Source organism: Sceloporus undulatus, chromosome 6 (genome assembly GCF_019175285.1).
Source record: "Sceloporus undulatus isolate JIND9_A2432 ecotype Alabama chromosome 6, SceUnd_v1.1, whole genome shotgun sequence".
Classification (NCBI taxonomy): Eukaryota; Metazoa; Chordata; class Lepidosauria; order Squamata; family Phrynosomatidae; genus Sceloporus; species Sceloporus undulatus.
Window position 1 is genome coordinate 53,621,961 of NC_056527.1, and position 25,694 is coordinate 53,647,654.

Below are 25,694 nucleotides of genomic sequence, written 5' to 3' on the forward strand. Positions count from 1 at the left end.
TAATTCCAGTGGTTAACTTTTACCCTGACCCTAGGCAGACCAATAGCCAGTGCACATGGAAAGGTCACTAAATACAGACAAATCTGTATCTGATGGCTGCAATCACATAAATAAGATTTCTTCAAGCCACTTCAAGTCATCATGCATTCACAATCAGCACATACAAATTCTTGAAGAATTGAGACTTAGTATGTAAGAACTTTTTGCTACAGCAATTTCTACCTGTATCATTTGTACGAAGTTTATATAAAATTAAAAATCTCTACATCACCCCATAGAGCAGGGCTCTATAATAATGTGCTTAGCCATCTGTTGTAAGAATTACCCCAAAGCAGACTCCCTGATTTGATGGCTGTGGCAACCATTCTTCCTAGCGCCTCCAAGTCTTACTTGCAAGGGTGTTTGTAAGTACATACCCTGAGGGTATAGTGAATTGTGTTCTGTTTCTCATACTGAGAAACCACCAGTGTGAACGTATGAGTCCCTGGAGAAGTCAATGTCATCTTGGTCAGATAGTGTGGACTATTGATTCGAATACCATCAATATATGGTGGTGGATCAGCTGAAAAAACAAAAGACATTTTTAGATTCATGTTTGAAAAAATCTTTAGGTTAGATTAAAGGGTGGGCAACTTCCTATGATTGGGGAATTCTTTGGAGGAAGCACTACAGTTTAACTTTCTGCTGTTGCTACCACTGAAATTTGATGGCAGTCACTGCCTTTGCTGCCACCTGCAGTAGTAGAAAAAATCTGGCTGTAACTACATTGTCTCTGTACGGTACAGAAGAGTGGTAGAGTGTCTTTTGTACCACGATGCCCTGTGAAACTGTAGGGTAGAAAGTGATAAGGGAAGAACAGAAAAAAAGATGTTGCAGTTCTGACAGTGTGAATTAGGGTGATGGTGGCTGCCAATACCAGTGGCAGAGGTAATGGGGCCCACAAAAATGGATGTGAAGGCTGCATGTGATCTGCAGGTACATCTTCCCCATCCCAGTGTAGACTGAGCTGTGTCGATCCTTGTAACTAAGTACACTGTATTGAGGATATTGTATTGTATCTTGATGTTTATGTATATTTTTTAGGAGAAGGAGGGAGGGTTAAGGGAATTAAGGAAATTTTATTATTGTCTGTATATCTGTTGTATTGGACTGTTGTTACCCGCCTAGATCCTGGTAGGGAGAGGAGGGATATAAATAAATATTTTATTTATTATTATTTATTTTAATAATAATAAGACTTTGCTAAAAAGTATCATTCTGGCCCCAAACCCCCCCAAATGGTGAAATGTTTCTTTTTGAAGTCTCCCAGACCAGCAATTTATCTTTAAATAGCACCTCCGATATAAACATGCTTGGTTTTGTAACCAGAAGTGGATTTTTATGGGAGGGGCATTTCTGGCAGTTTGTGTGGCCCCAGAGGCCAAAATTGGGTCCACTCTGTCATATGGGGAGGTGAGATGTTTACACTTACCAGGGTAGTAAACCTTTTTTCCATCTGTTTTGTATACAACCATTGTGATGAATTCTCGATTGCGTGCAAAATCATCCTGCACAAAAATCAATTACAAATACAACTTTACTAGTTTATACCCAGGGTATAAACAATATGTATTTGTGGTCTCTACTTTCTTATTCATCTAATGCCTGACTTTTCTGTAATTCACCTGCAGTCCAAAATGCTGATGCAGTCTCTGTGTCCCAGATTTCTGACAGGCAAATTCATGCTTCTACCTGACAGGCTTTACTTTTAGAGCATTCAAGGATGACCTGCCTTCAGATCCAACAGCCACTGATATAGGCATGCAAATTAGAACATCAGCAGGAGGCTAATTGGAAGCAAGTTTTTAAGAGTCAAGTATGGGTTTATACAGGGATATAGCAGTTAACCTTTCTATAAGCAAAACTCTTGCCTCACAAAAGCTTGTCATTTAATTTCTCACAGCACAATAGGTGTTCTCCTATGGTACATCTCATTAAACATCTTGGGAATTACCAATGCATCTGCAGGAAATACAAGCAGCAGCTTGGTTGCAGTTAGTGGAATGGAAAGAATTATGTGTAATGTGCTGTTCTTGTTGGTATAATTTATATTCCACCTTCTTCCCAGTCAGAGATTCAAGGCTGCTTACAAAGGTCAAAACAAGTATAGCTAAAAAATGACTTGATACAAAAATTAAAACGTAGTTAAATTGTCAATAAAATTCTGTAGTTGTTGTTAACTGCCTGTGAGTTGGCCCTGACTCATGGTAAACCTGTGGATGACACATTTCCAAGACCCCATATCCACTGTTTTGCTTACGTCATGTAGATTCATGCCTGTGACCTCCCTGAGTCTAGCAATCCAATGTGTGGTTTTCCTTTCTTTCTAATCCCCTCCAACTTTCTAAGCATTAATGTCTTTTTGAGTGAGTTACACCTTCTAATGATGCTGTCAAAGTATAAGAGTTTTTTCATTTCATCATCTTGACTTCCAGGAGGAATTCAATAAAATTAAAAGCAGTTAAAAACTAATCATTGAAAAGATCAACCACAGATTTAAAAAGAGCATATAAAAGACTTTTTCCTTTTGAGCTGTCAGACCTCAAAGGCCTAGGAAAACAAAAAGGTCTTCAGTTATCTATGAAAGAATAGCAAGGAGGGCACCACTCTAATCTCTCTAGGAAGGGAGTTCCAGAGCTTAGGAACAGCTACAGCGAAGATGCTCTCTCTTGTTCCCACCAGATATACCTGTATGGGTTATGGGACAACTAGAAGGGCTTCCCAAGAAGATATCAATAGACAAACAGTGTTCTTCTTGCCCTCCTCCTCATGGTATCACAAGTCATGAAACTGGCACTTCTAGGGCTAAACTGCACTTCTACATTATGTATTTGGAAAAGCAGAAAATGAACACCTTGTCTGTAATGTGTCTGCTGAGAAGAACCCACACAGCAGCACCACCTTGTGGGCACTGAACTTCCAGTTTGTACTGTGGATTATTGGCCAAGCTATAAGCATCCTTCGCAGGACCCTGTTTTGCATCCCAGGTACTAAAAGAGAGAGGGAAAGAGAAAGAAGTGGAGGTGAATGATGCAAATAACATCTAAAGAAACTGCAATTTCTTCATACAAATTTTCATTTCTCCTTAAATGCATTTTTTCCACCTATGCCACTAATTTCAAATGGCAGGGACTGTGTAAAATATTAATCAGGAAGAAACACTAGTCTTACAAGGATCAAAGCAAACCAGCTGCAGAAAATCTATGAATGCTGAGCAGTAATGGCTGCATGATGTGTCACAGTAATTCAATTCTATACACTGGGAAATACCAATATCTGAGTTACAACACTCAGTCACATATCTGGGGTAATTTTCTGAATGTATCAAATATCAAATATTTGAGTTACAAGTTCGATCCCAAGGCTCCAAGGGTGACTCAGTCTTCTATCTTTTTGCAGGTTGCTAAAATGAGTACCCAGCTTGTTGAGGGTAGTTGGCTTACAGACTGTAAACTGCTTAGAGAGTGCTGAGTTGATTGATAAGTGGTATAGAAATGTAAATACTAAATACTCAGACACTTATACTTGGGGTAGTTCTCTGAATGTGAGGAAGGTCTCCATAAAGAATACAGTTTTTCAAAGATGTATGAAGAGGCCTTGGGTCTTCTTAGATGCTTCAGGATGAAGGAACAAATGTAAGGAGGAAATTAAATGCTTAAATACAGAAATAACAGTGATGGGGAAGGAACATGAAGGAAAAATTACATGTCTATCTTAGACTTAATCATGCGTCATACTTCATTAATCCAATATACTCTCTGATATACATTTACATAGAGATATGCCCCATTAGAGTATACAGGAAAATAAAATTATATGATTGGAACATAATGATTTTGCATGCTTTTCTATTGGACAAACCTGTGAATGCATGTTGATTCCTTAAAAAGACTTGGATTCCAGCTCAAATAAATAACATCATAATACTTGCAAAGATCTTCCCAGGAGATCCAAAAAATCCCTACAATAGAAGAAAGATACAGGTCAAAATATGATCAACATGCCAATTAACACACACATCACCAAAAGGCAAAAGTCAAAAATCCTGCAAATTAAAAGGCAGAAAAGTACATTCTTTTAGAACATAGATGTACAGTGGGACCTTGATATCTGAGGATTTGCCATCTGTGGGTGTGAGCATCTGTGGACAGCAAGCCAGCGTTGCCTCCAATGGCGTCATGGGCACAGAGCTTCTCCGCCATTAGGGACAACTGCACTGAAGTCCTCAATCCCGCCCTCCCCATCCTAGGCTCTTTCCTTGGGCTTGGCTTTGGGGCGGTGCGGCGGTGGAGGCCTTGAGTCCCATTGGCTGGAGGGAGTTGGAGCCAGGTCTTGGGAACCCCCTCACAGCCCAACATTTGAGCCCCAAGCCCCAGCCCCAGCCCCGGCTCCCTCTGGCCAATGGGGCTCCAGCCTCTGCCTCCACACCTGCCCCTGAAGCCAAGCCCAGGGAAGAAGCTTCTGAAGGGGAGGGATAGAGAGAGGAAGGAAGCAAGGAAGGAAAGGGGAGGGAGGGAAGGAGGGAGGACTTCAGTGCATTTGTCCCTAATGCTTGCTCATTAGGAACAATGGGACTTGAGCATCCATGGGTTTTGGTGTACGTGGGGGGAAGGGGGCTGTTGGAACGGATCGTCCGCAGATACTGAGGGCAGACTGTACATCTTAACCCGAGGCTGGGATACTCTGCATCTCTCAAAACCAGAAAGCCCCCAAATATTTCCCCTACTGCCCTAGAATTTTCTGTATGTCAGCAGTAGAGTGAAATTATACATCAGTGTCTATTTAAACAATGAGAAAGAAAACACATTCCATGTAAAACTATGTTTTGACACAGTTGAAATACATTTCAGTTGGCTCTCCTTATCCATGGATGCTGCAGATTCAACCAGACATGGCTTGAAAATATTTCAAAAGAAAATCCAAACAGGAAACCTACATTTTGCCATTTTATATAAGGGACACCATTTTACTATATAATGGGACTTGAGCACCTATGGATTTCGGCATCCATGGAGTGTCCTGGAACCAAACCCCAGCAGATAGCAAGAGTCCACTGTAACATTAGAAAGAAGAAAACTGAGACATTGTGATCGCAAGAATGTTTTCGGAAAGCCCCACTGAATTCAGTGGTGTTTACTTCCGGGAAACCATGCACTGAATAACAGTCTGAGCCAGATGCTTGGCTAGACTATGTGTATTAATGAAATCAGTCTACCATGTTCTGTCTGCTGAGAAACAGTATAAGGTTTCTTCTCAGTACTTGTTAGCTTCTGTTTCTTAAAAAAGGGTGGAGAGTTTAATTTACCCAGACATTTTTACAATTTAATTTGTTTTTGCAGTCCTCACCCATCATTTAAAAATCAAAATGCAGTTTGTTTAAAGCTTTTCTTTTGCAAAGTAAAATGTAAAATGTTCAGTACTGTGGGTCCTTGGTATCCAGAACCTCCATGAATATCAAATCCGTGGATGCTTGTCTTCTTAACTATAATGGCACAATAAAACGGTGTCCTTCATATTAAATGACAAAATCAAGGTTTGCTTTTTATAATTTTTAAGAAAATATTTTCAAGCCATGGATATTAGAATTGTAGATGCAGAATCTGTGATACGGAGGGCCACTTGTAGTAATCTTTGAAATTAATAGTGAACAAACCCCAGTTTCCCTGTCCATTTCAGACAGAAGGGCTGGGATGCATAGTTGTGATCCTGCTGTGAAGATGACATTTCCTCAATAATTTTTAATCTCTATCTTGTTCCACAAGATGGACGTGGGGACAAGTGAGCCAGGCATTTAGAACTGTGTTTACCACCTATTTACCATTGTCTATTTTTTGAGCTGTTCTGGGATCAAAATTCAAGTATTTCTGAAGTTCAGGGGTCCAGTTCTTCATATCTTTCTCGCTGTATCTTCCTTTCCAGCGTAGGTGGCTCCAGGGATTTTTTAACTGGAGGAATCGTAGTCCCTGGAAAACAGGATGTACAAATAATTTCAGTTACTCTATTTGCACATTTCTTTTTAAAAGTACAGGAACCCAAATATAATTGAACATTAAAGCACTGTAATCACAAGGTTGTTTTTGTACGTCACAATAAATTGGATAAATTTAATCTGGAAACAATATTCTAAATCTTCCCCTCTTTTGAGCAGTGTTACAAAGGCACAACACAAAACAAACTGTCAATTTGAAAAAGGCATTTCAAAAAGTTATTCACGGTGTACCTTGTGTTCCCTAATATCCAAAACAGCATAGGCATGGGTTGGCACTAAACCCCATCTTTCTCCTTCCTCTTCAGTCATCATTCCTGTAGCTGTTGTAATAAGCACATCCCCCTTGTGAAATCTGGCCACCAAGAATAAGAAAATTTGCTTTAGGTTTTGCTTACAAAAAGATGGATTAGTCTGATTCTTATTGTTCATATACTACTCTGAAGGATGAGGAAAAAGACAGAGGGCATTTGGGAATGTTTAATGACATAATTCATGCCATTCAGAGGTTTGAGAGTAGTTATTAATTTATCTGAAGTATTTCTGTATTGCCTTGGAGTGGAAAAGAGAGCAGAAACTTAACTCCAGAAATTCTAGCATGTACAATATATTCCAGAAGAACTTTAGTTCCTAAAACTTATAATGAAGCCAGTTTTCAATCACTTGCTAGAAGTAATCCATGTCTACTTATGGCACCTGAATTACAACAAGCCTGAATATCAAACACACAACAACCTCAACTTTGCACCCTGATATTATTGAACTAGTGAAAAATGTTTACAACTCTCTATCTTAGTCCAAACAAGGATGATATATAGCGAAAAATATGTCAGTTTTTACAAACTTCTTCTGAGCCTGAGACTTGCTAAAGGTCACCCAATGGGTTTCCATGGCTGATCGGGAATTCAAGCCTTGATCTCCCATTGTCCTAGTTGTACAACACTCAAACCATTATATCATGTTGGCTCTTTTTTTAGCCCAAACATGCCACCTTCTAAATCACTCTCTCAATAAGAACATAGTCATAACAGAGAGCCAAAAATTCTCACACCCTTTTTAAAAAAATGTAAAAATGCCATCAACAAAAGATCCAATGAAAAAATATTGTTAAGCTATTGTGTTTATCATACTGTGCCTGCAGCTTTTTAAAACTTGCAATAAGTTACCTTTGGTAAAGCATTCTGAAGGAACTGTTTTCGTTAAAACTTTGATTGTCTGAGTGCATAGCAATCCTTTCAGGTATCCAGCCAGTTAACGCATGTAGATCAATATTCTGAAACATAAACAGCCTTCATTAGCAACAAAAAGAGAGTACATAATAATCATATCAATGTTAGTACAACAGACATAAAAAAACCACTACCACCTTTATAGTTTTCAACAAGCATTCATTTTAGTAACAACAGCTCCTATTCTGACCCTTTTTAGATTTAGTTTATTTTCAAGTGCAGGCATGCATAAAATTTTCTATAAGTACTCAATGCTAATCCACAGGAGAGTGGTTTGCAAGCTGATTTGTTGGAAGCACCACAGCCTGTAGAACATCAAGAATATTCAGATTGCCATTCAGAAAAGACAGGACTACAAGATATGATTCCATTCCTTTTATTAAGTTGGGTATTAAATGTGATTTCCTTATGGATGCAAAAATTAAGCTGAAAATGTTATAGTATTAAGGGTTAAAGACCCAAATATTAGGAAAACAGGGGACTCAAATGCATTAGATACCTAGAATTTGAAGAGTAACAGGCCTTAGTAAAGGTATTTCATATTTCTAGCATCATTCCCACACTTATGCAGATTCAAAATAGCACTTGTTCCAATAGAGATAGTTTGCCATGTTGAAAAAATCACAATAAGACCCCTGACTCCAACCATCTATGTCATTTTCTCTAGCCAACATCTGTTTGACAAGAATAAACTGGTACTCACCGAATTTGATCCCGGGAAATCGTAGCCTCCCATGACTTTCATGTAAGCCTTTTCTATCAGTGATACCCAAAGTTCATTTTTGTTGTTTGAATAAGAGCAAAGAAGTTCTCCACTGTGATCTACTGGTAAAAAGTCATCGATAATTACCTGGAGAAAACAAGACAAAGAGCAGGGTCAAGAAGACAGTCCAAACAAGGAGGCTGCAACAGCTGGACTTGTCATGGTGCTTTGAAGAAGACCAGGTACACGTCCCAGAACCCAGTCAATATAATCTTACAAAGAATTGTGAAATTTATGTAACGTGTAAGAGTGCAACCCTTATTACATCTAGTTAAACACTAAATTCCTTACCTTCCTAGGAACACCATTGATGTGTAGCTTCACCATATATTTCCCACAAGGATTATATTCTGGCTCTCCTTTTTTATTCTGTGGATAAATGATGCTATTTTGAAGAAGAGGGATAATGGTGTGATAAAAAAAAAGTGTAGTCAATATTTTGCAGAAATGCTATGAATCAGGCAAGTTCATTTCAAGCCAGTGTTGTCAACTTAAAAGCTCATGGAAGCATGGCATTGTAAAGTTTTTAGCATTTACTTTTCCCTTATTATACTGAAAAAGAAAACTCTCAAGGGAGAAACACAAGAGACAACAAAAGTGGGTTAAAAAAGAGAAAGTACGGTAAATTTATAGCAACCACAAATCATTGCTACTTTTTGATGTTTGGTGGACAACTTCCTGTTTGTTTCACTCTCCATTTTATGGCAATCACAACAAATTAAACAACTCACAAACTAAGGATGACAATAGCTTTTTGTGGTATGAAAACTAAGGATTCTGAAATGTACATGGCTGAATTTAGGCATCATCTTTGACATTTATCTTGATTAAAAAATAAAAAACAAAAAACAGACAAATAACATCAAGATACAGACAATATTGTTCAACATTATACCAATAATATTTAAATAATCTAAATATAAAAAGTAGTCTATACCAGATATCTTTAACTATATGCTTACAAAATGTGACCTCCTCTCCTCCTCAGTGCTGGTTCTACTTTAAACTTTTTAATTTCTTTCTCTTAATTACGATCCCTATTTATTACCACTACATCCCTCATTTCACAATTACACATTTATTTATAGAATAGCAAGGGCATAGTAAATACCATGTTGTTCTTGACAATTAAAATTAACCTCCATATTCACAGATAACTTAAATTTTAAATACTAAGTTTTGACATCTTTAGCTTTCCAGCAGTAGGACTGCAATCTGGCTCCATTTTTCTTTCCAATATACAGTATCAATTCTTTCCAGTTATTTTCATGTTTGGACATTGATTCTCTTTTAATCAGTATCGTTAATTCTCCTTTAATCATTACTGTTAATTTATCTAAGCTAATCATAACATATAATTTAATTAGTCAATCATCAATTGTTGGAGTATCAGTTTTTCTGGTTTTGTGCATAGTAGATCCTTGCTGCCATTAATGTACAGGATGATCTTTGAATATTTTTCTGTCTTATCATCATTATCATTATGCTTATCATTAAGCATAAATAATATATTAAGAAGATACAAAACTGATTTCCCCCAGTTTTCAAAGCTAATAGGGTGTCCAGTGTTTTGTGCCCATTTTGTCATCCTATCTTTAACTGTCTCTTGTTCCAAATTCCTTTTCAGTAGTAATTTATAAAATTTTGCAATTCTGTGGTTGTGTTTTTCAAATATTGTACTCTCCAGTCCTGATTTCTGTAATTCGAAGGCTTCAAGTTTTTTTTTTATCCATCTTATATCATTCATGTAACTGGCAATAGAGAAACATTCACAGTCAATCCCTTCCACAAATAATTATTCTCTTGATTTAAATTTAAATTCATGTCCATAAATTTTAAAAAGATCTCTATAAAAGAGCCACATTTCATGTGCTCTTCTCCATCTGCTATAAAGTCCTTCATGAAGGGATATCCAAAGAGGGATTTTCTTACTATCCTTTCCTTTTATATTTTGATTATATTCTTAGAACAATACAATGTTCTAATGTAGTGGTCTTTAAAATCTTTATGCATTTTGTACTTGTTATACCATACGTATGCATGCCAGCTAGATTTGAGGTTACATCCTTCCATATTTTCTTTTTTTTCAAACTTAACCAATCAGCTATTGACATCTTGTAAGTCCACACGCCTCATTGTATAATTTTAAATCTGCAGTGCCAAGTCCTCCTGTTTCTCTTCAGTCCTGGAGTGTGGACTTCGGTGCTCCAGGACCCCAGAGTTCCAGAATTTAGGAATCATTGTAAACGCTCAAGTACTTGCAAATAAAGCCCTATGTTTCAGGTACTGTGAAAGGAATAAAAGAGAGCTCCCAGAGGAAATCATAGGTACACCTGAGCAGCTGAAACTCTGAAACAGGTTTCTAGAGCAAGTTGAAATCATCACAGAATTCACACAGAGCACAGACCCAAACCCAAAAATAAAAATGAAACAAAAATATAATAAAGTATCTTATCTCTACATGTTATCTGAAACAAAGAGCATACCTGGTAATCAACTTCTTATTGTATCGTCGCTCATATGCTGCACTAATAGCAAGTGAAGCTACAAAAGAACAGTCGGACACGATTGTCTGAAAAGCAAGGATTTATTTCATTACTTTATTTATACCCTATATTCTCTTAATACAGTGCACCCGTGACATACATGGGCACACTATATGTGGCTTTCAGCTTAGGCGGAAGCCGCGCAACAATTAAAGTAATAGTGTGCCCACCTGTCGTGCACATGCTGCCCCAGTTTGTGAGCACATGCCCCATTGTTTGCAATGGGGTGCAAGCATACGCGGATCCTCCGCATAAGTGAAGGGCCCGCTGTACAAAATACCCAAAGAGAAAATAAGGATGTACTATAGAGTAGGAAACAAATCCAAGAGACTTCAGAACACCAAACTATTTTGCTTTCAAAATTCACAGGAAATACAAGGAGAAAACCCTTGTGATGTAATTTGAGGCAAATGCATTCTAAACAATAAACTTTACTTGATTCAGATATTGGATAATATTTCTTAAATGATTCATTTTGTTTAAAATGTGATACATGATTGGCCTAAAAGTTCTTATACCCTAAAATATGTATCAACTGGAGTATGAAAACATATAGATCTTCTGACAGATGTAAAACCACAAATGGAAATATCCTCTCTTCTTTTTAATGGATGAAACTGGTTTTATTCTGCTGTTTACTGTAAAACTCAAGCTTCCATCATTCCCATGTAATGTGATGAGAAGCAGGGCTCTACTGCATCAAAGAATGCAAACAACACAGCAGTTCTAATTTCTCGACAATTACCATAAAAACTAATTAAATAACCCAGAAGAGAGATGCTGAAGATGTATAGCTTCTTGCTGCTCCTGACCAAAGGTCAACAGGATAGAAAGGCCAAGATGACAGCTGGTCTTCTTTCCAGCCAGTAATAATGCCACATGGTTTGCCTGCTTTCGTTTGTCTCTTACAAAAATTAATGTGTCAAAGGTCTAAAACACAGTGCAGAATTAATACAGTTTGAGACTACTTTAACTGCCCTGGCTCAGTGCTAGGGAATTTTGGGAACTGTAGTTTTGTGCAAAACTTAGTATTCTCTGTCAGAGAGTTCTGGTGCCACAATAAACTACAGTTCCCAAGATTCTCTAGCACAGAGCCAGGGCAGTTAAAGTGTCTCAAACTGGATTACTTCTGCAATATGTTTTGGACCAGAATTAATATTCTACATTAGATTCTTCTTTGTTTCATAGAAAGTAAATATACATACATTTCAGGAAACATGACAGCAGAAGCTGAGTGAATGGGCACTCCAAATTATGAAAAGAAGCTACATAGAACAAATAGTACTGTCTTCCAGAAACATATGAGAAAATTAACAATTTCTAATGACAGATACAAAGGAAAAAAAAAAAAAGAGATTGGACATAAAAATGGATCCCTACCTGTTTTATGCTGAAGCTTGACACAGTATAGATCATAGTGGGGTTGTTTGTTATGTCATCTGGCCGCACCCATCGAGAGAACATGGCCTTTTGCTTGGGAGACAAAGGCAGCTTGCCACATTTATCTCTGAAATTTAAAAAAATACATATTTGAAATCAAGAACTGTTAAGTGTAAAATTCTTATATCATCACACATTATTTTTCAGTCCTAGGCTTGATTTGTAATGCAGAAATAATGAACTTTGATACCAGTTCAACTGCCATGGCTCAATGCTATGGAATTCTGGTATTTGTAGTCTTGTGAGATATTTCACCTTTGCTGTCAGAGTGTTCTGGTGCCACAACAAATTACAAACCCCAGTAATCCAAAGCACTGAGCGACAGCAGTTAAAGCAGTGTCAAACTGCATTATTTCTGCAGTGCAGATTCAGTGCAAGTCAGGAAGCATTACTCCACAGATTCTCAACCTATTCATTAAGGGGCTGTACAGACCGGCATCAAAGGCCAGCATGGGAGCAGAGTGGTGTCCGCATGACACACAGCCCGACTCTGCCTCTATGCTGGTGTGACGCTGCATGCCCCACCACATAGTGGGCGGCGTCACGGTGCTCCTCTGGCATCGTGTCCAGATGATGCAGCACCAAAGGAGCACTGAAAAGCTGCTGTGCCGATGGCTATGGCACCATTTCTGTAGTGTAAAAACGAGCGGCTTTTTTGCTGCTCCTTTTTGCGCCATGGAAAGGCCAGATCGGGGCTGTGGCCCCAATCCAGTGCTCAAAGGGGCGGTTCATTCAGCCCCTCAGTTCCTGAGTCTGGCTATCCCATCCTAATATTCTTGATCTCTGTGATATCTGGCTTCCCTGTTCCTGTATTCTAGTTTCCATTCCTTGACTTATCTTGTCTGGGCTCCTACTTGACTTACAATTTGCTTGCCCACCATGATACAGACCCTGTTGACTATTTACATTTCACTGCCTGCAACCCCAACAATCTCTTACAAAACCCTTCTCCAAATTCGAGCATCACTCCAACCAACTGGCATGGCCGCTGGCCAACGACTGGCCATGCTAGTTGCGGATGAAAGGAGTTGCATTTTACCACCATTGGAAGACTAGCAGGTTGGAGAAAGCAGATGTGCTTTATTTGGTTCCTGGCTTATTAGACCTGAATTTGATCTTAGTCTTGGGCAATTCCACAAATGGGTCAAAAAATGACTCAGGATCTAGTAAATCACAGACAAAGAGTTGTGCTGTGTGATTAAGTAACATTTTTTCAAGTTCCTTTACAATTTTAGATCTGAACACAATTCCAAGAGCACTGAGTGCTATTCAAAGTAATAGCAATGTTAGACTTGTTGTACCTTTATACGAAACAATATATTTATTTTATCATGTGATACCATGGACTAAAACCTCATTCCTCAGCTGCTCCTGGTTTAAGAGTAGGATAAGAGAATCACAAGAGATGTAGGAAGAATTTCAGAGAGGACAGGTATCAGGTAATTTGGACTAAGGAAACTAATTTCAATTTAGGGAAGCACTGGAAAAGTGACACTATTAATTCATTCATGATTCTGTGGTCACAAAATATACAAAGCCAATGGGTACTGAATGGCATTTTGGGACATACAGTCAGTCCTCCACATCCACGGATTCAAGCATCCACAGCTTGAAAATATTTTTAAAATACAGAAATTCCAAAAAAACAAACCTTCATTTTCACATTTTATATAAGGGACACTATTTTACTAGGCCACTGTATTTAATGGGACTTGAGCATCCATGGATTTTGTATCCACGGGGAGTGCTGGAATCAAGCCCCAGTGGATACCACAGACCCATTGTACTTTACTTCCAGATCCTTAGATGTTACTTCTAGTTTCTTTTAGATTAAGGGTGGAAATTATTGGGTATTGTTGGATTGTAACTTCCAGCAACTCCCGCTACCATAGCCAATGATAAGAATGCTGAGTGTTGTAGTTCAACAACATTGGGAGGGCTGCACAATTCATGTCACTGCCTGAGATTATGACTTGTTATGCATTTAGAAGCCAAATAGTTTCCTTAAATTACTTTATTATAAATTTCCATTTAAGAACTGTGTACACATGACTCCAAATGTCTTGTGGTCTTTCCAAAATCTGTCAGAATAAGTGTAGCAAATTTGCTTAATCTGACAAACAAATGTGTAAGCATACCTCTTGCTCCATGCCATAATGGTGGCATGGAGGAATGCTCAAGCTGTGGTGTTTCAGATGCTGAGCAACAACAGTATCTTTTAAATTTGAATGAGTCCGATGGTGATAAATAGTGAAGAGTTTTGCTTTTTGCACAAAGAAATAAAGGTATAGTATGGCTGTTGTTCATTGATATTGAACACTCTTTCAAGAATTTTTATAGGCAAAAAACATTTCAAGAAGCATACATGTAAACCTATATTTACTTACGAGAAAGGAACTGGAAAAGCAAAACGCTCTCTCAGGTCTACACTCATGAATGGAACATACTCAACACCATTTATCTTTGATGTCTTCCTGTGAACACAACATGTAAGATAATGAGTTCCATTTTGGAAGAAATGTGTGATATACTGTAAATTCAATAATAAAAACATAAATAAAACAAAATCATTTGTTTCTTATCATGGCAGCCTCTTTAAAATACATTAAATGATTAAAAAAGAATGGTGGAAAAACAAGGAAGAACAGCTTTACTTTTGTACCATCCTTTTTTAATCAATCTGTACAGATAATTTAAACCTCCCTGAGTAGTATTAAAACCTAATTTAAAGAGTCTGCAAATTTTTTCCTTTAGTTTTTATTAAAACTGTGTGATGTAGACATTAGAGTTTTTGACTGGGACTTGAGAGATCTAAGTTCAAGCCTTTGTTGAACCATTAAACCACTGGCTGATCTTAGGTGAGTCAGCCACTCGTAACCTAAACTATTCATTTTTGTGAGGAGAAAAGCCAAAAGAGAAGCAGGTACAGCTCTTGAGCTCTCTGCAAAAAAGGTGGGAGGTAAATGTAACTAACAAAGAAATACAACTTCTTTTTACATAGTTGGCTACCATAGGCATTTTAAATCAGTGTTCTAGCCTTCAGGTCTGAATAAAAGATTTAGAAATGGTGAATCTTTAACAAGTAACAATGTACTACTCATTGTCTGCCTATACGAAGAGGGGAAAAGAAGATCCCTTTACTAAAGAGAATGATTCCACTAATATTATTTTACACTTCCCATCACTTAAACTCCAAAGGCACAGACACCAAAACTCCAACCAATTTTCCAATTATCTTCTAGAAATGTTTAAAACATTTCTAAACACCACGCCCCCACGTCACCCCAAGAGGGCTCCAACAAGCTATCTGTACAGCCCCTTAGTTAGGCAATTCATGTTAATTACCATACAGTGGTGCCTCGGGTTACGAAATTAATTCGTAACGCGGCCGCTTTCGTAACCCGAAAAGCCTTCGTAAGCCGAATTGCCATAGGCGCTAATGGGGAAAAGCCGCGATTCCGTGCGAAAAAGCCGAAAAAAAGCACCAAAAGTTTTTTCGTAACCCGAAAAAACATTCGTAACCCGAAACAATAATTCCCTATGGGATTTTTTCGTATCCCAAAAATTTCGTAACCTGGGTATTTCGTATCCCGAGGTACCACTGTACTCTTAAAACAGAGATGAGGAACACCCAAACTGTGGACCAATGTGATTGGAGACAAGAGGCTATTATAAGACTGAGAAGCTACTGCATGGGACTGAGCTGTGGTTTGCAGAATAAACAAATACAGAATTCAGTTGTGCCTTGCCCAAATCTGTAAGAAGTCCAAATTGGAAAGGGTTATATCTATCTTCACCTACTTTGCTTTGGTTCTGAATCAAGACTCTAGCCTCAGACACTGCTAAACCATAGCCCCTGAAACTTTTTTCCAAATTGCAATACAGCTTGAGACAAATAAACAAAAGAGAACTCCCCATCCTTGTAGTAATCACTGTTAGACATTATTTCCCACCTTTACCTGAGCACTTCAATCTCTTCTGCTGTGTAGCGCTGACCCTGAGGTTCACTGGCATGCACAGGTCTTACTGTCTGAGGCTTATCGTTCAAGGAAAAATCAGGTCCCAGAGGAAAGAAGGTTCTCACAGGCTGAGTTGCTTTCACTGCAGCTGGTTTTTCTTTCTGAGATGGCTTTGAGTCTTTCAGTGCCTCTGCTCTAAAATAACAACAATAAAGTTTTGATTATGATAGCCAACATGGTGTAGTGGTTTGAGCGTCAGACTAGGATTCTGGAGACAACAGTTCAAATTTCATTTTGAGCATAAAAACCCACTGTGGCTGCATCTGCACAGCAGGAATAATCCAGGTTGACACCAATAACTGCAATATCTCAATGCTATGGAATCCTGGGAATTGTAGTTTGTGACACTAGAGCCCTCTGACAGTGCAGCCTATATATCTCACAAAACTACAATTCCCAGAATTCCACAGCATTGATCCATAGCAGTTAAAGTAGTGTCAAACTGGATTATTTCTTCAGTGTGACTTTGGGCAAGTCATAGTCTCTCGCTCTCAGAAGATGGCAACAGCAAACCTGCTCTGAAGAAACTTGCACAGAAAACCCCACAATAAGTCTCAGGGTCACCATAAGTTGGAAATAACTTGAAGGCAACACAACAACTGTATAATTCATACATGTTTGCTCTTTATGTATTTCTGCATGTATCAATGCTGCTAGTGTTGGGCAAACCATTGTGAGTTGTTGGCTGCTAATAAAATTGTATAAGAAACAACAATGTCTTAGTTCCAAGATCCTGTGTTAGTATAACACACTCGTAATTAGAATAAGCTCCAGAGTTTCCATCCTGGGGTTTTCACCTGCCCCCTTTAAAAACATATGTCCTTCAGATGTAGAAAATATTGCCCTATCACTAGTACAATATTTCCAGACCAAGTGTCCATATTCACAACTACCTGCACATTCTTAACCTTGAGGGTGTGGAAGGGTTTTTTGTGTGAGTAAAATAAATTTGGTGAGGTGTCAGTGGTGTGTGGACCTACACGTATCCTGAGGGCTGCATTTTAACCACTCCACTATGTAAACTGCCAAAGGAACGAGAGGCTTTTCATGTGAATTTTGCTTATTAAGTTAATAAATTTGTCACACACATCAGTCAGTACATCAGGGTTTACCTGAGTTTGAGACCTTCATGACATAAGCTGAAGCATTTTCTTAATGCAACAGAGATAAACTGAAAGAAGCCTTCATACAATATACTTGTATAAAATACTGAGAAGCATACCTGTCCAGTGCCTGTCGAGCCAGCTGCTTCAGTTTCATTTGGAGTACTGTTTCTGAAGTTTCATTAGCCTTTAACATTTAATTTAAAAAAAGGATTAAAAACTGAAAGTGTGTCAGTCTAGTACTTCATACAAAGATGCAACGACCAAGAGGTCAGCTGTAAGGAAATTTTGACTACTTCCTTTTAGAACTTTCCCACATACTACAAAATTGTTATGTTGGGCAAAAACTTCTAACCATTTCATAAGCTTATTTATACATTATTACACTGAACACTAGTGGAAAAAACTGCTTCCATGCAATCAAATATCAGAAACTAGAACAGTTTAACAACAAAAGCTACTGCACTAGTTAAAGTCAGTGTATCTTGGCTTAATAAATCTGATACATGAACAAGACCTTTGATTCAGCTCCATCATGATGTAAACAATCAAAACTAGGAAGCCTTTTAAAATAAATGTACTTTTCCAGGTTTGGATGATAAAGGAAACCGTGTTTACCATCACTGGAGCCAGCCAAAATACAGTAGTAAGCTTGGATTCCCTTATCATCCAAATTTGGAAAGGTACAGTCGGCCCTTCTTATACACGGATTTTTTATACACGGATTCAAGCATACACGGTTTGAAAATGTTCCAAAAAAGTATAAATTTACCTTGATTTTTCATTTTTTATAAGGGACACCATTTTGCTATGTCATTATATTTAATGGGACTTGAGAGCATACATGGATTTTGTTATACACGGGGGATCTTGGAACCAAACCCCAGCGTATAACAAGGGTGCACTGTATATGTATTTTAAGAGGCTTTCTTGTTTAATGGCTTGCATGCAGGAACAAACATCTAATTCATGTATCAGATTTATTAAGCCAAGATATGATTACTGTAGCAAATGCAGATTCAGAACAAAACAGGATAGCAAACTATAGCTTGATGTTGATTTAATATGGAGGTAGGCAAGTAATTGAAGCAGGTTCAGGGACCTCTGAGCTATGAACTGATTTCTCCCAAAAGAGAGAAAGCAAATGCAAGAAGTCCATTTCTGCTTTTGACAAAATGGGAGTGGGAAGGGGTCAAGGTCAGCAAAAAGTATAGTCTCTCAATACTGTGGGGTTTCTAGGTTTTTTGGTAGACAAAAACAGAAGTGAACTGTTTCTTCTGGGAACAGTAATTCATGGTTTAAATTAATTTAATGAAAAATACCCATTTCCTCAAAACAAGAAGTGGACTTTTGGCAATTCTGGTTTGTTTTGCCTCTTTCACAGCTCAGAGGTCCCTGGACCTGCTGCAATTACTTGCCACCTGACTTGTTCTGAATTTAGCAACCATAGTTTCCCACTTAAATGAAACAGAAAACTGATTAAACAAAAGTTTCCTGGTTTGACTGCTTATGCTGCAAAAAGAATGTAGGCATGAAGGAAAGACATGCTCCTGTCTCTCCTTATTAGGATATGATATGACTGTCTGGACCCAGTCATTAGGTGTATTCATCACACACCATATGAAATGGGCTGGAATCCATGCCAAATAAAACTTGTTAGTCTCTAACGTGCTACAAGAGTGTTGTTGTTTCTAGAAGAGGCTAACAAGAACTGTATATCCAAACCTCCTATTCAACAACAGGTCAATGGACAAGCCAGGACTCCACATGGTGACTGTAACAAAATTCAAAAGAAGCAGAAAGGCAGTAGAAAGACAGTTAATCCAGCTCACCTTTTTAAAATGGCCAATTAGTGGGACTTTAGCTGTCTGGAAAGCCAAATTTTCCTTAGCCTTAGTCTAGGATTACACACTAGATCAACAAGGTAAACTACAGAATTCATTTACAGGGGCAAATCTTTATACAGTTATAGGTAATCATACGGAAGATTTCTCTCACCCCTCTACAATCTCGCCCATCAAAAGTGATGAAGCTGCAGTTCTCCAGATACTTCTAGACTAAGCTCTCTCAATCCCTGGCCACAGCTATACTGGTTGGGGCCAAAAGAAACTGGAGTCCAACATCTGGAGCATAGACATTCACTATGCATATTCTATAAAGATCAAAGCTAAACCACAGAGTGGCATACCCCCTTTTTACTCTGTGTCGAAGCACTCCTGACTACCTTATCATAGTACTGTTGCAGGAATGCAAGAAAGAAAACATTCAAATCGACACATGGTGCAAATTTCAAAGTAGTGAACAAAGCAGACTTAGATTAGTTTATGTGCTGCAGGAAAGGTAAAAGACCAGCCAATTCAAGGAAATTAAACACTGAGTTTTAAGTAACAAGGTATTTTCCATGGCGAGCTTTCAAAACCATCCCTCCATTTCAAGAAATCAGAAGAAAAGAAATAATTATACTTGGTGGAGTTACATCATGATAGCGAGCTCTTCCTGTAATGAGTTTTGATTACTGGCTGGCTTATTATTAACAAAGTGGTACTTGCAACAATTAGGATTAGATTCATATCAAAATGGCAATCCATGCACACAGTTACTTGGGGTTAAGCCTCACTGAATTCAAAGAGGCTTATTTCTGATTAGAAATGTAGAAGTGTAGGACTCTGCTGTAAGCAAGTTGAACTTAGATTCCACTGAAATCCAAGGGGCAAGACAGTCATGACTTCAGGTAGCTTTCAATTAAATGAATGGCGCGTCAGTGCTACTAATTCATTTGGGCTCTAACCTTATGCATTCCCTCAGTAGTTCAGGATCAGCAGTTACAGAGAATAAGGAAAGGGGTTGAAATAGCTTCCCAAATAATCTGTTTTGTATGTTAGCCCCATTTAGCATAGGAAGTGCTTTCACACTGGAAAGCTTCCATAGTAGCTGGACAAAAAAGTAATTGTAAAATGGGGCATTCATAAATACACTTGAAGTATGGGCACAAGATATATCATTTAATGAGACAAATAAGAAAATACATCCTCCCTGGCTCAAAGTAAGAAATACAAAAATACAAGTACCACTTTTTAAGCCAGCATCCAAGGGTGTGCATCCACATCATGCTTTGTACTATAAATAACAGGAGGTTTTTTCCCCTAATACAAATATACTCTTGAGTTGATAACAGTGTTCGGAGGTATGACCCACAAGTTTCCATTCATTCACAAAAATGAATCGAATTCCACAGATCTCCTCTTCCACCATAACTACCCAAATACACCATTTTCAATGCTTTAAGATTCTCAAACCTGATGTGTGCACACACCCTGCATATCAAGGCATCTGCATAAATGGAAGAATTTCTTACCATAACGTAATTCCACCAAGTTAAGTGGTAGCTTAACATACTGTTTTCAAACAGAGCTCCACTGCTTCCGTATACAGCTCTATCGCTTCATCTCCATTGCCCTTCTCATCTTCATCAAAAGCTTGAGTAACCAAGAAATGGGCCCGCTCCAAGTCCAATTGTTGCTTCGACTTCAAAGGGTCAACGTTCTGTGAATGAACTGGATTAGGAACAAAAAACCACAAGCTCTCTCATTTATTGACCAATAAGAAACTTTTATTAAAGCAACTTGCTAAGTAAATAAGACTACAGACCATGTTACTTGCATTTGCCATGGAAATAGTGTTCATTAGCAATTGCAGTCTAATATCCAAAACGTACTGCTCTGCATTTACTGCAAGCTACAATAAAACCACCCCTTTCTTCTCCTCAGGAGCCTAGTGCCCTGAAGGTGGACTGCTGGGCTGCAGTCTCTATTATTGCCAACCAGCACAGCTTGGGGAACAGGAGCTGTGGTCCAAAAGAACTGAAGATGTGAATTAGGCTGTTCTACTCTGTCTAGATGAACAACTCAAAGAATTTAGTGGATTTTTTTTAGGGATTCTGGAAAACTGGATCAATTTAAGCTATAGGCTTTGAAAATACAATGTGACCAAATTGTAATGTAGTATCATATTCAAGGTAACGTATATACTTGACTATAAGTCGACCTCATGTAAAGTTGAGGGCAAATTTCAGGGTCAAAATTATGGATTTTGCTATGACCTGTGGATAAGCTGAGGGCAAAATTTAGGGGCATATAACAAAGCATCTAAAGAATGAAGCACAGCAAAACAATGTCAAAGAAGTTACAAAATATCAGCAGATATAATTCTTTGCGCTCACTCTTAAGGCTAAATGGATGAGAGAGTGGCAGGGGTGACAGTGTTTCCAGGACAGATTATACCCCTTTCACCAGGGGATGGTTCCTTCTTTTAAATAAGAGTTCAGATACAGCATGGATAAGTCAACTCAGGTTTTCTGGGTCAATTCTTTCACCTAAATTTCTAGACTTATACATGATTATATACAGTAAGAGCAGCAATTTCCTGTTACTATTTATTTATACAATTTTAGGGACCACTTCTCACACTATGACACGTCCATAAACTGTGGAGATGATATATGCCCTTCATATGTAGATTTCATGTGTGACAACTGATCACACAGCCTTCACAGTATTCCCACTTCAAACAGAATTGTAATGGTTTCAATGAAGTATTGGGATTGTGAATGTGCTGTAATGCTACAGAATGTGCTTAGAAGGTCCTCTAATGAAGACAAGAACACTGTTGGTCCCCCCCCCCCCCCAGTTTTGTTTACTAACCTGCAGAGTGTAGAGCCTGAACTCTCTCCAAATATTCACTTATTTTCCCTGGAATATTTTCTAAGGTTGATCCTGCCATTGCAGCATAAATCAGGGCTTGTGCAGCTTCCTGGAGAAAGAAAAATATAAATGTAAAGTTTTAAGCCATCTGGTTGTTTTAATTTTTTAAATCTTACTTGAGTATATAAATATGAATACATTAGGCAAGTAGACAGATGCCTTGCTCTGCAGCCATTATGAAAACCTGCTGAAAATTCACAAGACTGTGAAAGCCTGACTGCACACACACACACACAAACATATACAGTGGTTCCTCCACATTCACTGAGGTTAGGAATGAAGGACTCCCTTGAATGTGGAAAAACATAATAATAATAATAATAATAATAATAATAATAATAATAATAATAATCCACTACTCTTTTTAGCTAAGAAAACACTTCTCTAGGAATCTCCAGGTCCTCTGGTGCAATTCTATGGTCAACATCTGCCAGATGTTAATCACAGAATCATGCTGGAAGACCTACAAATGCCTAGAGAAGTGTTTTCTCTACAAACTTCTAGCTTCTCCAGCTCAACTCCATGGTCAACTTCTGGTAGAGTTGCGCCAGAGAGGACATATTAATCAAAACCTCAAATAAAGTCTACAAAAGTCAAAGCTGCAAATTTGGAGGGTCAACTGTACTATAGGCAACTGCTCTATAGCTGCATAGCCAGCAATCAAAGGTTTTGTGAACAAATGAGGAAAGTTTCCCACCTTTTTTAAATCACTGGAAACAATTAAGTGACAATCAAAAGCTTAGTCAAAAAGAATAAGCATAACGAATGAGAGGGAAAATGAGTCATCATGAAATGACAGCATGCTATACATAAGGTCCAGTTAAGCAGGATTGAAGATTAGTTTTTAGATGTGTATCCACGCCCTTTGCAATATTGTTGATAGTGAATCAAACAAGGTTTTCAAAATGCTTATGGCATCCGTCGACTCCAGTCTGACAGTGATCAAAGCAAATGACATTTCTGTGTCAATGATTAAGCACAACACACTCTGACAATTTATTTTAGAGACTCTTTTCCTGGTTGGGCCTGGCTCTCACCCAAGTTTTCAAAAGTGCCCAAAAATCCTATGGGAAACAAAAGAACAAGGAAGTCTAATAGCAGTGTAGTACTTTATGGAATGAAGATGAATACACTTCTCCGTGTTAAATGAGGATGACCACAGAAGAAAGGCTCAGGGCAAACAACACAAAATTTAATCAAAATGAAAAATACAGTGATTTGTTTATACAGCTGGCCCTCCACATTTGCAGCTTTGACTTTTGCAGATCTGATTATTTGCAGTTTTGATGAGTGTGTTCTTTCTAGGAAACTAAGTCCTCCAGTGCAAATCTGCTGGACATTTGACCATAGAGTTGTGCTGAAGGACCTAGTTGTTCCTAGTGAAAATACTTCTCTAGGCATTTGTCAGTCCTCCTAACATGATTCTATGATCAACCTCTGGCAGATGTTGACCACAGAGTTGTACTGGAGGATCTCGAGATTCCTGAGAGGTATTCTTTTAGGTAAAAAGAATCGTGTTTTTTCCTCATTCATGAGGGTCCTTCACCCCTAACCCCAGAGAATGAGCAAGGACCATTGTAATTCGTCTACAGTACACAGTTGCAAATAATTGCACATGACTTTTCTGCCTTGCTTCACCAAATGCCCTGCCTTCCTGGGCTTGCTCCCAATCAGCAGCAGCCAATGGGTCATTAAAGAGCCACCTTGAGGCATTGCTGTTCAACAAGACCAAACAGAGAGATTAACACGTACATTCACCCCTCCATGTTTGCGGGTTTGATTATTCAGGGACTTTATTAATGTCTTCTCTCTAGGAATCTCTAGGTCCTCCTCCAGTGCAACTCTATGGTCAACTTTAACCAAATGTGGCACTGAAGGACCTAGAGAATCCCAGAGAGAACACTTCACTAGGCATTTGTGGCTCCTCCAGCGCAATTCTATGGTCAGTGTCTGGAAGATGTTGACCACAGAGTTGCACTGGAGGACCTAGAGACTCCTAGAAAGGTGTCCTCTCAGGTAAAAACATGGTTATTTGCGGTATTTCTACATTCATGAGAGTCCTGTGCTCCTAACTCCAGCAAATGGGGAAGGATGAGTATACACACATATATACATATTATATATTTCTCCATTCATGGGGGGGTCCTGTGCCCCTAACCCCAGTGAAGGTGGCAGGATGAGAGAGTGTGTGTGTCTATATATATATATATATATATGCACACACATATATTAAATAGATTGTATGTACAGTGCTGTGCAAATTTAAAGTGCTATATAAATAAAGCTTAATAACAATAAAAACAACAGATTATGTAGATATAAATTTATACATATATTTATGTAACATTATATATTTCCACCTTCACAGGGGTCCTGTGCCCCTAGCCCCAGTGAAGGTGGCCAGATGAGTGTACAGTATGTATATGTGTGTGTGTATACATATATATACATATATATATATATATACAAATACATATTATATATATGTATATATTTCCACATTCGGGGGGGGCCCTGTGCCCTTAACCCCAGTGAAGGTGGAGGGAGGAGTCAACCAAGAGTCACACAGTATATATATATATATATATATATACACACACACACACACACATATATATACACCCCCCCTATCTCTCTCTCTCTCCCAGTCCAGCCTTCTCTGAGGATGCCAGCCACAGGAATAAACTCTTTGGAACAAGGCCTCAGAGCCCGAAAAACCTACGGGAAAATGTGGCTGCCATTTGTTCAGAGGAGGCTGAGAGAGTGTGACTCGCCCAAGGCTCCCTACCTTGTAATAGAACACGGCTTCCTGGTAGCGGCCTCCCTGGTCCCTCTGGACGGCCAGCTGCGCGAACTTGACCGCGTCCTGCTCCAGCGCGGAGGCGTCCATAGCTCAGCCACGGAAGACGCCCAAAGGGACCCTTCAGCCCCGGCGCCAAATGAGCTTACTTTCCGTATTCGCTTCCTCGTCCCTTACGTCACGCTACGTCATGACGCTGACGCCACGACTCCACCTCCCCTCCTCCTCTCTCTTTTTGTGCTCGTCAAGGGAATTTTGGACTTCAGCTCCCAGAATCCCCGACTATGGGCCAACATGGCTGAGGCTTCTGGGAGCTGAAGTCCAAAAGCTGTTAAAGAGCACTATTTGGGTACCGCTGGGTTACATTATATTGCACATGCGTAGTAGGGCCCTTCCGCCTCAGGAGCTGGTGGTATATAGAGATAGAAATAGTAGAGAAGTGAGAGAAACCACATTCCGTTCTCCACAGAATAAATTGCCCCTAGCGGTGTTAAAGGCTTCCCAATGCTTTTCCTACGCTTTTAACATGGAGCATTTCCCAAATAGAGGCAGCATGACGTTTTAAACTTTGCTGTCATTTTCTGGAAAGTGCGAGGGGGTCAGTGCAGGCGGCCATTGAATCACATCTGAATTCTGAATTCCCCCGCCCCCATGGTTTTTTTTTACCTCAAAGGAGGGACGCTTTTGCCCATAATGAACCCGGAAGTTGGTTAGCATTTGTATAGTTTGCATTAATAACTCTATGGGCCCTGATGGGGAAAGGCACGTGACGTGACTCTCCCGCGCATGCGTGTTGCAAACCACGTGTCCCATTCTGCCAGGTGCTTGGGTGGTTTTTTGAAGCGCTTCCGCCAGGAGTTGTTGTTATTATTATTATTATTATTAAGATTTATTTATAAAGCGCTGCAAATGTATACAGCAGTGTACATACAATCCATTTTAAAAATAGATAAGATAAGATCTGTTTGTGGCATATATTCTGTGGGACAACTAAACATAATACATGTTA

General features: G+C 38.8%; 1 protein-coding gene across 3 annotated transcripts in view; it reads right to left on the reverse strand.

Moving 5' to 3' along the window:
* The window catches only part of CAPN7 (calpain 7), a 28,982-nt gene extending 3,937 nt beyond the window's left edge, over nucleotides 1-25,045 (reverse strand). The window contains exons 1-17 of one of the 3 annotated variants that reach the window (XM_042474682.1): nucleotides 24,674-25,045; nucleotides 21,826-21,934; nucleotides 20,522-20,679; nucleotides 17,245-17,312; nucleotides 15,963-16,157; nucleotides 14,391-14,477; nucleotides 11,944-12,070; nucleotides 10,504-10,589; nucleotides 8,309-8,402; nucleotides 7,958-8,104; nucleotides 7,192-7,298; nucleotides 6,260-6,380; nucleotides 5,858-6,002; nucleotides 3,901-4,000; nucleotides 2,894-3,029; nucleotides 1,472-1,547; nucleotides 417-562 (exon numbers count right to left, since the gene is read on the reverse strand). In XM_042474682.1, the coding sequence (XP_042330616.1) occupies nucleotides 417-562; nucleotides 1,472-1,547; nucleotides 2,894-3,029; nucleotides 3,901-4,000; nucleotides 5,858-6,002; nucleotides 6,260-6,380; nucleotides 7,192-7,298; nucleotides 7,958-8,104; nucleotides 8,309-8,402; nucleotides 10,504-10,589; nucleotides 11,944-12,070; nucleotides 14,391-14,477; nucleotides 15,963-16,157; nucleotides 17,245-17,312; nucleotides 20,522-20,679; nucleotides 21,826-21,934; nucleotides 24,674-24,775 (2,004 nt within the window). In that variant the 5' untranslated portion in view covers nucleotides 24,776-25,045. Of the gene's footprint in view, nucleotides 1-416; nucleotides 563-1,471; nucleotides 1,548-2,893; nucleotides 3,030-3,900; nucleotides 4,001-5,857; nucleotides 6,003-6,259; nucleotides 6,381-7,191; nucleotides 7,299-7,957; nucleotides 8,105-8,308; nucleotides 8,403-10,503; nucleotides 10,590-11,943; nucleotides 12,071-14,390; nucleotides 14,478-15,962; nucleotides 16,158-17,244; nucleotides 17,313-20,480; nucleotides 20,680-21,825; nucleotides 21,935-24,673 lie in introns of all 3 variants that reach the window. The other 2 variants (XM_042474683.1, XM_042474684.1) reach the window with 2 other exon arrangements.
* Nucleotides 25,046-25,694: the final 649 nt, after the last annotated feature.